The 10,706-nt window shown below is 44.3% G+C and overlaps 1 protein-coding gene across 3 annotated transcripts in view; it reads left to right on the forward strand.

Annotated features, from left to right (window-relative positions):
* BFAR (bifunctional apoptosis regulator) overlaps positions 1–9,984 on the forward strand; it is a 31,115-nt gene extending 21,131 nt beyond the window's left edge. For all 3 annotated transcript variants that reach the window (XM_072835861.1, XM_072835862.1, XM_072835863.1), the window contains 3 exons: positions 4,828–5,001; positions 6,516–6,718; positions 8,632–9,984. In XM_072835861.1, the coding sequence (XP_072691962.1) occupies positions 4,828–5,001; positions 6,516–6,718; positions 8,632–8,824 (570 nt within the window). In that variant the 3' untranslated portion in view covers positions 8,825–9,984. The remainder of the gene's footprint in view (positions 1–4,827; positions 5,002–6,515; positions 6,719–8,631) is intronic.
* The last annotated feature ends 722 nt before the right edge of the window (positions 9,985–10,706 follow it).

A 10,706-nucleotide genomic window follows, 5' to 3' on the forward strand; every position in this document is an offset into this window, starting at 1 on the left:
GGACCACGCCCTGGCCCAAAGGCAGGCGCTAAACCACTGAGCCACCCAGGGATCCCCCTTGGGAAACATTTGGAATGAAGAACTACTCCTGTGTTTATTTCTCACCTAAGTTAGGATGCAAAGATATTTACTATAGAAAACTTCAAACTAAAAAAAAAAAAAAGAAAAAAAAAAGAAAACTTCAAACTTACACAAAAGCAAGATAATAGTACAAAACTGCCGTGTACCCTTACCAGCTACAACATGTTTATTGCAGTGATACCACCCCACCTACCCCCACCCTGACTATTTTGAAAATCTAAGATACCTTATTTTTCATAGGTTAAATATTGTGCATCTCTAAAAAAACAAAACTAGGGGTACCTGGGGGGCTCGGTCGATGAAGGGTCTGCCTTCAGATCAGATTATGATCCCAGAGTCCTGGGATCAAGCCCCATGTCTGAGCTCCCTGCTTATTAGGGAGCCTGCTTTTTCCCTCTCCCTCTGCCCCCACCCCTGCTTGTAGTCTCTCTCTCTCTCTCTCTCACTCTCTCTCAAATAAATAAAATCTTTTAAGAAAATTTTAAAACAAAACTCAATTCTCTGATATCAGATAACTTGTCAATAATCAAATGTAGTACTACATCTTTTTTTCTTCCAGGTCATTTGTTCTAAACAAATTCTGCATTTGGTTATTATGTCTCTTAAGTCTCTCATAGTGTATGGATTCCCCCTCCCTCTGTCACCTTGCATTTATTCATTGACAAAACCAGATAGTTTTGCCTGCAATTTTCCCACATCCTTAATTTTTTTTCAAAGATTTATTTATTCATGAGAGACAGACAGGCAGAGACACAGGCAGAGGGAGAAGCAGGCCTTCTCTTTCTCCGATAGGGAGCCCGATGTGGGACTCGATCCCAGATCCCAGGATCATGACCTGAGCCAAAGGCAGCCCCAACCACTGAGCCACCCATGTGTCCCAGTTGTCCCACATCCTAAATTTAGCTGACTGCCTCTCTGTGGTGTCACCTGACAGGCTCTTCTGTCCCCTGTATATCCCGTAATCCAGTAGTTAAATCTAGAAGCTTGCATTGGTTTAGGTATTCAGCAAGACTCCATCATATGTGATGGTGTTTTCTTCCATCAAGAATCAAGAGGCTCATAATGTCTAATTGTCTCTTTCTGGTGGTAGCAGCCACCATGATCATTGATTGTTTACTTGCAAAATGGTGATGTTATAATTCTCTCATTTCTTCTTCTTCTTTCTTCTTTCTTCTTTCTTCTTTCTTCTTCTTCTTTTTGAGAGAGAGTGTGCACATGAGGTAGGGGGAGAGGGAAAGAGAGAATCGAAAGCAGACTCCCTGCTGAGTGTAGAGCCTGATGATATGAGGGCTTGATCCCACCATCTTGAGGCCATGACCTGAGCCAAAATCAAGAATCAGATGCTCAATCAACTGAGCCACTCAGGCACCCCTCAGTTGTTTTGTTTCTTCACTTCCACATGAGTGAAATCATACGGTTATCTTTCTCTTAGTTCATTTAGCTTATTAATACCCTCTAGTTCCATCCATGTCCTTGCAAATTGGCAAGATTTCATTCATTTTATGGCTCAGTAATATTCCATTGTTCACATATACCACATCTTCTTTATCCATTTATCAATCAATGGATACTTCCATAATTTGGCTATTGTAGATAATGCTCTATAAACCTCAGGGTGCATGTATCCCTTCAAATTAGTATTTTTGTATTCTTTGGGTAAGTATCTAGTATTGCAATTCCTGGATCATAGGGTAGCTCCATTTTTAACTTTTTGATGAACCTCCATATTCTTTTCCATAGTGGCTGTACCAGTTTGCATTCCCACCAACAGTGGAAGAGGGCTCCTTTTCCTCCACATCCTTGCCAACACCTGTCGTTTCTTGTGTTCATTTTAGCCATTTTGACAGTGGTTAGGTGATATCTTACTGTAGTTTTGATTTGCCTTTCCCTGATGATGAGTGATGTTGAGCATCTTTTCATGTGTCTGTTGGCCATCTGTATATGTCTTTGGAAAAATGTCTATTCAAGACTTCTGCCGGGGATCCCTGGGTGGCTCAGCGGTTTAGCACCTGCCTTTGGCCCAGGGTGCGATCCTGGAGTCCCTGGATCAAGTCCCACGTCGGGCTCCCGGCATGGAGCCTGCTTCTCCCTCCTCCTGTGTCTCTGCCTCTCTCTCTCTCTCTCTCTCTATCATAAATAAATAAGTAAATCTTTAAAAAAAAAAAAAGACTTCTGCCGATTTTTAATTGGATTATTCATTTTTGGGGTGTTGAGTTGTATCAGTTCATTATATATTTTGGATACTAACCCTTTATCAGATATGTTATTTGCAAATATCTTCTCCTAGGTTTTCTTTTAGTTTTGTTGATTGTTTCCTTTGCTGTACAGAAGCTTTTTGTTTTGATGTAGTCCCAATAGTTTATTTTTTATTTTGCTTCCTTTGCCTCAGGAGACCTAATCTAGAAAAAAATTGCTAAAGCTGATACCAAAAATATTACTGCTTGTGTGCTCTCTTCTAGGACTGTTACGGTTTCAGGTCTCACATTAGGTCTGGAATCCATTTCGAATTTATTTTTTTGTATGGTGTAAGAAAGTGGTCCACTTTCATTCTTTTGCCTGTTGCTGTCCAGATACTTTATTTTCTTACACAATAAGATGTTCAAGGTATTCTTGTACTTATCCCAGACCTAAGATGGACCTTTTTAAATCTTCACTACAGGACAGGAAATTTTAGGTACATAAAAAATGGAGGGAAGAGTGTACACACACCCAACTTCAATGAGTATTAACTATGGCCATTCTTATTATATAATACTCTACCCACACCCCCACACACGCCCAATGTACGGGCTTATAGTAAAGCATGTGCAAACTTCATATTATTTTACCCCTAAATACTTCAATGTGAGTCTTTAAAGAGAAGGACTCTTAAAACTTAATAGTAAGCCATTAATAGCATCAAATAACTTGAATGTGTTTTTATAGTTTTTTGAGCTGTAATTGACATATACATATTTAAAGTGTACCAGTTGATAAGTTTTTTAAAGTTCCAGTATAATTAATGTACAGTGTTATCTTAGTGATTCAATAATGATTCAGTAATTCCATACATTATTCAGTGCTCATCAAAATAAGTGTGCTCTTTAATCCCTGACACCTGTTTGACCCATTCCCCTATCCCTTCCCCTCGGGTAACCACCAGTGCATTCTCTAGAGGTAAGAGTCTGGTTTTTTGGCTCTTTTTTTCTTTGTTTTTTTTTGTTTCTTAGAATCCACTTATGAACGAGATTGTATGGTATTTGTCTTTCTCTAACTTATTTCACTTACTGTTATACTCTCTAGCTCCATCCTTGTTGTTGCAAATGGCAACATCCTTTTTTATGGCTGAATATATATTCCATTTCATATATATACCACATCTCCTTTATTCATCAGTTTGACAAGTTTTTACATATTGTAAACACCTGTGAAACCATCACTGTGATCAAGGTAGTAAACCTACCACTCCCCAAAGCCACCTCCTGCCCTTCTGTTGAGCCCTGCTCCCAACTTCTTCCCATTCAGATCAGTGCATGGTGCTAACGTACTGGTCCAATTTGCATTTCTCTAAGGACTAATGATAACATCTTTTTATGTGCTTCTTTGCATCCTTATTATATCTTCTTTGGTGAAGTAGCCATTCATACCTTTTTTTTTCCCATTCATACCTTTTGTCCATTTTATTTGATGCTTACTAGCATCAAGTAAACTGAGTCACTTTGAGTTACTTTGTAATCAGGAAAAATATAAATGCACATTTTATAGGAAAATTAACAAAAGTGACAAAAATGAAAATAAATAACCCATAGTCCCACCTGAGAGTCAAATATGGTTAACATTATATCTTACTCTCTTTTCTCCCAGACAACTTGTGTGTAGTTTAAGTGGTCCTTTTGTTTATATATTCATTCTACAAATACATCTGTTGTGAGCCAGGTGCTTCTCTGGGAATGGATGTGAAGGCGGTCTGGCTTAAATGGGGCCGGCAGCAGGAAGATCAGATTGCTACACATCTTTGACTCTTTTTTCACCTAACACTATAACATGAGCATTACCCAAAACTTCCCACATTCGTTTTTCAGTGGCTGTATGAATTCTGTGCTAAAACATCTTCTGTAACTTCATTGTTTAGGTCGCAGATTCCACTTTCTCTCTTATACACAATGCAGCACTAAACATTTTGTGCATAAAGCCTCTGTATTTCTGATTACTTTTATTTTAAATGGTGACCATTAATACATTGGTTAAATTAAATGCACAGTAGCGGGGGTGGGGGGATAGAGGAAGAGGGAGAGAGGGAATCTTAAGCAGGCTCCATGCCTAGGCTTCATGGAGCCTAACACAGGTATTGATCTCATGACCCTGAGATCATGACCTGAGCTGAAACCAAGTCAGATGCTTAACCAACTGAGCCACCCAGGCACCCCTAAATTAAACATTTTTAAGACTCTCTGATACGATTTACAGAATTGTTTTCCAAAAAGGTTGAGTTTTACTAGCATACCTAGGAGTATGCTTCTCAGCCCCACCCCCCAATCCTTGCCAAAGCCACGGAGAAAGATTGGATCTTATTAAATATAGCCCAACAGATGGATTATTTGGGCCTTTTCTTGCCATTCATTGGTTCATTCATCCATTCATTCATCGTTTGTGCAAATCACACAAAAAGGGCTGATGGCAAAGGATGTGAGACTGTGGAAGGAGCATGGGTGGGGAGCTGGCTGCCATGGTTGTAACACACCCCTTTACCCACTTTGTCCTCTGCAGGCCGTGAACCCAGGCAGGTCCCTGTTCCTGCTCTATGCCCTCAAAAGCTCCCCAAGACTCGGGCTGCTGTACCTCTACCTGTTTGACTACACAGACACTTTCCTACCATTCATCCACACCATCTGCCCTCTGCAAGAAGACAGTCCTGGGGAGGACATCCTCACTAAGCTTCTGGTAGGTCTGCAGAGTGCCTTGAATGGAATTGTTCTTTCACTCCTCAGTGTGTTATAGAATTGGAGACATGGCTGTAGCTGTTAGGAAAGAGCCAGCATGGTGGCTTCATATGTGGCCTTCATTTGTTCCTTGCAAGGAGAAACCCTACAAGGGAACATCTAAGGCAACTCCTCCCAACTCCCAGAAGCCAGTTTTATTTTCTGCATTGCATAGCAAGAGGAACTACCTTCTGGACTTGGAATATTTAAGGGAAGGGAGAACAGCATTGCTTTTGCTTAAAGGAAGATAGTGTAGGTCCAGATGGCCCAAGAGTTAGATTTATGGACCTTCACAGCTTAGTCATCTGTCTGTTAAGAGGATCCCCAAAGGATGATTATTTGTCCCAACGCAGGGCAGGGTTAGCATCCATTCTGGTGGCCTCTGAAAAGGAAGCTGTCTTTGCTGATGAGAGTTGTTGCATCAGCTGACCACAGGCCAATGGGAGGGGTTGTTACCTACCTTGGCTTTTGTGTCTTCAGTTTGACCCATGGAGTCCTTCAGAATTGTTGGTGGATCCCACTTACTCCATGACTTCTCTTTGTCAGGTTGGTCATTTTAGAGTAATGTCCTTTACACTGCTGCTCTTGGAGCCATCCCTCTGATCTGTTTAAATCAAAAGTCACATGGTTATAAGAATCGTCATATATGATCCACACCCATAAATATTAAAGCAGAATTCCTAAATCTCCAACAACCCTTTTTAAAATACTTGAGTCAAGTGTCTGCCTGACCGACTTGAGCCTTGGATGTACTTAAAGCCTGCTGATTAGCCACTATGGACAGTGTTTGTCTAATTACCCAGTTTCGTGCTATTACCTGCCCTCGTTGGACTAGGAACACAGACCTCCCTACGTCTCCATTATAACAAGCCCCAGCGACCCCTGCCCACTCAGCAGGCTCACTTTCCTCTTGGAATACTTCATACCTACTCCATTGTACACGGTCCTGCTGAGCTTCCATTAGCCTTCTGGATGCCTCCATGTGTTGTTTAAATGCTCTGGTTAATTATCTGATAATATCTGTCGTTAAGGTTTTTTATTTTCCCCAAAATTACTTTCTCGAGGTATATGTTTAATTTTCCCATGATCTGTTAGCATTCTACTGCAGCTAAAATGTCAAATTTAGGAAATTGTTTGAGCTACCCAGGCATTGAGGAAGAAGTTCAAAAAATGGTTTAATTTCAGTTCATTGCCAAGCCTTATCATTTATAACTCATGCTTTGATTTTTACTTCTGAGCTTCCAGTTACATAATAAGCATCTCTATTCAACTTCTTTGGTAACGTTTATCTGGTGTAAGATTATTTATTACAAGATGAGCTGATGGATGGAAATTTCAGCTCATTCAGTTAGGTTGTTGGATAATGTGTGTTTTCATAAATGTGAAGTTCACCGTGGTGACCACAATATTTTCCATAAAAGTCCATCCTCACAATTTTGTGTGTCCACTTGTGCTTATTTTTATGTTATTGTAAAGGATCTCAGAGAGCCCACATGGAAGCAGTGGAGAGAATTCCTTGTCAAGTACTCCTTCCTTCCGTACCAGCTGATTGCTGAATTTGCTTGGGACTGGCTGGAGGTCCATTACTGGACGTCACGGTTCCTCATTGTCAATGCCATGTTACTCTCGGTTCTGGAATTATTCTCCTTTTGGAGGATCTGGTCACGAAGCGAACTGAAGTAAGTGTCTTTGTACATTGGAGGTGGCTGGAACAACAGGCACTGAGAAAGACATACCAAGTGGTAGAAGAGTCCTCCTCGAAGTATTACAGAAACTTGAAGACACTCCTTGGGCTCTGGTTTAGAAACACTGCTTAAGCAGCAAATAGGCAAATTTCCTGGTGTTTGGAGACAGGGAAGTTTTCTTGGTGCTTACTGTTCATGAGTTTCTCCACCTCTCTTATCCTCGGGTAAAACATACCATTACTTCCTTGGGGTGGGGGTGTGCATGAAGGATTTTATTAAGGAATACATAAGAGAGGGGATCCCTGGGTGGCTCAGCGGTTTAGCGCCTGTGTTTGGCCCAGGGCGCGATCCTGGAGTCCCGGGATCGAGTCCCGTGTCGGGCTCCCGGCATGGAGCCTACTTCTCTCTCTGCCTATGTCTCTGCCTCTCTTTCTCTCTCTCTCTATCATAAATAAATAAAAATCTTTAAAAAAAAAAAAAAAAGGAATACATAAGAGAAAAAGAGGCTACTTTAAGGAAAGGGATGCTGTGGGGACGCCTGGGTGGCTCAGTGGTTGAGCATCTGCCTTTGACTCGGGTTGTGGTCCCAGAGTCCTGGGATCAAGTCCCACATCGGACTCCCCACAGGAGCCTGCTTCTCCCTCTGCCTCTTTCTATTTGTCTCTTATGAATAAATAAATAAATTAAAATCTTAAAAAAAAAAGAAGAAGAAGAAGAAGAAAAGAAAAGAAAGGGCCACTGTGGTAGAGCATAGAGAGATCTGGCAAGGAATCCTGTAGGCATGAGTTCTAATCCTGCTCTGCCACCCATCGGGCTAGTAATAACATCTCTGGATTAATGCATAAAATGAGAGCATTGGGCTAACCAGTCCCAGAGTCAGGACTCTTGGCTGCAAATGGTAGAAAAACCAACCTGAATCGGCTTTCTGGACAAGAGAAATGCCCTCCACAGCTTCCCGCACAGCTGGTCCCAGAGACCCTCATCAAAACTGACCCTGTCTCTTCCATAGCTCTGCTCTTTGCTGTGTTGTTCAGCCTCGGGCAGCTCTCTTCACACGGGGCACATGGTCACTCCAGATCTCAGCAGCTTAGCAAGCCTGGTGGAGAGAGAGCACTTCTTTCCCCATAGCACTTACAGTCTTCAGGCTCACACTCCTTTGCTCTGATTGGCCCAGCCTGGCTCCCATGCCCACCTGGACCTAAAACATGGGGCAGGGTATGCCAGGCTTCCCTTGACCAGGCTCAAGGCATATGCCTTCACCCCCTAACCAGGGACTGGCTTCAGCTCCACCGAGACTACATGGAAAAGAATAGGAGAAGGGTATATCCGGAAGGAAAATTCAGAAGGTGTTTCCAGAAGAAAGGGAGTGGCTACTAGACAGGCAGAAGTAACACACCAGCATCCTTATAGCCTTAAACATCCTATGACTCAGAGTTCTTGGCCTCGTCAGTCAGTAACAGCCCTATAAATAGTTCCCAAACCCTGACAAGAATCTCCTATTGACTTATTCCTGCACAGTTAATGGAGCCCCTCCTCTGCTCCAGCCCTCTGCTGGGTGCTGTAGATGTTTGGTAAAGAAGACAGACAGTCTGGACTCTGAAGGCCTACAGCCTCTCAGAGAAAATATGGATAGTAAATACACACAAGTGTAACCCAGTGACAAAGCAGGTGGGGCTATGCTGGGGGGTCCTTGTGTGGTGCGGCACCAAGCACAACCCTGCAGGCTGCATCCTGGGAGTTAAAGATGGGCGGGCAGGCCAAGGTATGCCTCGGGCAGCAGGGCCGGAGGGGTCTGTGCAGCACAGACAGCCAGACTGCACTGGGAGAGGGCTCAGGGCCCAAGCGCTTGGCGTCATCATTAGAACACCATCACGATTCCACCTCAGATGCTTCTCTTCTTTCCACAGGACCGTGCCTCAGAGGATGTGGAGCCATTTTTGGAAAGTATCGACACAGGGGCTCTTCGTGGCCATGTTCTGGCCTCTCATTCCTCAGTTTGTTTGCAACTGCTTATTTTACTGGGCTCTGTACTTCAACCCAATCATTAACATTGATCTCGTGGTCAAGGAAGTCCGACAGCTGGAAACCCAAGTGTTGTGACTGGCACTGCCCAGGCCCTGAGGGACTCTTCCAGCCTCACTGACATCTGAGCACGGATGCTTGAGTAGGGGTGGGGGTGGGGCAGGGGAAGCGGACTTCCTGTGTCTACACCTCGTGAACAAGGTGCTGCTTTGTTAGAGGCTACAACCGGGTCCTCTCTCCCTCTGCCTGTGGCATCATGGCAGCAGGGACCGACGTCCCAGAACTCGGCCAACACAGCAGCAACACCTCCCGGCCAGCCACCCTCCTCACAAGGACTTGGAAGGCCCCGTCCACCATGGCTGTCAAGGTCCCGGGGTCCCCAGAGGATGCAGTATGGCATCGTCAGAAGGCTGCCGGGTCAGCAGTCTCGCTTGACAGTGGCTCCTGGAGCGAGTTACAGCCCGAGACTGAGCTGCGACACCCAGCTTGGTGGGGCCAGGCCCATCCTCTAAGGCAAATTTAGGAAAATGGAAGAAGATATGTCATAGGCATAGACAGTTGCACATAAATAACAGGAAAAGCCCAAATGCTATGGACGATTCTATATTATTGAAGAGTTACTGGAAAGTTTGTCAGAGTTAAACCTCTAAAAGGATTCCGTTTGAGACTAGAATGGCCATCAGACTGTCACACAGGCTTTCTGTGTATTCACTACAAGTTTGGATCCTAACTCAGCCTGGGAGCGGGTGGGGTGGGGGTGGGGGTATTGAGTAGGATGTTGGGCAATAATGGAGAGTAATTCACATCGGCCTGAGCTGCCTCAGTGCCACTTAAAATGATCGTTTTGGAGTTGGTTTGTTTTGTTTTCAGGAATTTAGTATCCAGGCTATAGTTCTTTCGTTCAAGGAAACATTTTGTACATTGACCTCGCACTGTATAATCCTACTGTCCTGTTCTGTTGTATAAAGCCGCAAGTATAATGACACCAAGTGCTGTAATTGTAAATATGAATGAGATGAAGCAAGGCCTTTTATTTCCTTTCAGTGTAAAGAGAGCAGGTGTGAACGTGAGCCATCCGAAGATGGGCCTGCAGAGGTAAGCTTGCATCCACAGTGTTGTGTTGTGACTCCACGAACCCTCTGTTAATCCTTTGGACCTCTGAAGATCTCCCTCAAACTTTGCGTCTGAAAGTTTGAAGAAATCACTTGAAAGCAAAATAAAGATTTTTTTTATATAAAGTTCTATACAGAGGAAGAAATAATTGCTTAGAAAAAATGAAGAAAATCTGCATTGCCCGACACAACCCACGAGACACGTCAGTCCCCCAGCCAAGGAGCCACCCTAAGGTGTCTTAGGTGAAAGGAAGGTGAGCGCTCTCCTTCCTCCTGCGTTGGCACATCAGGCCCCGGGGCTCCTGGTTTTCCCCGAGTCACCCAACAGCACGGCAGGCCTGGAGACACCATGGGATATTTGCACGTCCCTGGCCCGGTGCCTTGCAGTTACTGTTTTCCATTCCAGATGAGCATGTGGAGGCTGGATGGCACTGGTGGGGCTGGGCCCAGCTAGACTGCCAGCCCAGTGCCCCTACCTGCACCACATGGCCTCACACCATCCCCACATCCTGCTTCAGAGATGAGAGTCATACCCACACACGCGCTGGGCAGGAGGAAGGGCAGAAACCAGGCCTAGAGCACACAGGCTGGCCCCAACTCACCTCTCGTTGCCAGAGTGAGGATAGGCATGTTCAGAGCAAGGGCCACGGGCCGCCTCTCTCCTCCCTAGACCCTCTCAATTGTGGCGGGCTCAGGGACCTCAGAAGGGGACGTTGATGGAAAATATGCAAGCCCTTTGATGCCGAAATGGCACTTTTGCAAGTGTGGTGGCAGGCGGCAAGAGAATTCCTGTCCCCATTCAGGGTCCTTCTAGCCAGAATAAGAATCAGTAGACGAGACAGATCAAC

This window comes from Canis lupus, chromosome 8 (assembly GCF_048164855.1).
Source record: "Canis lupus baileyi chromosome 8, mCanLup2.hap1, whole genome shotgun sequence".
Taxonomy (NCBI): domain Eukaryota; kingdom Metazoa; phylum Chordata; class Mammalia; order Carnivora; family Canidae; genus Canis; species Canis lupus.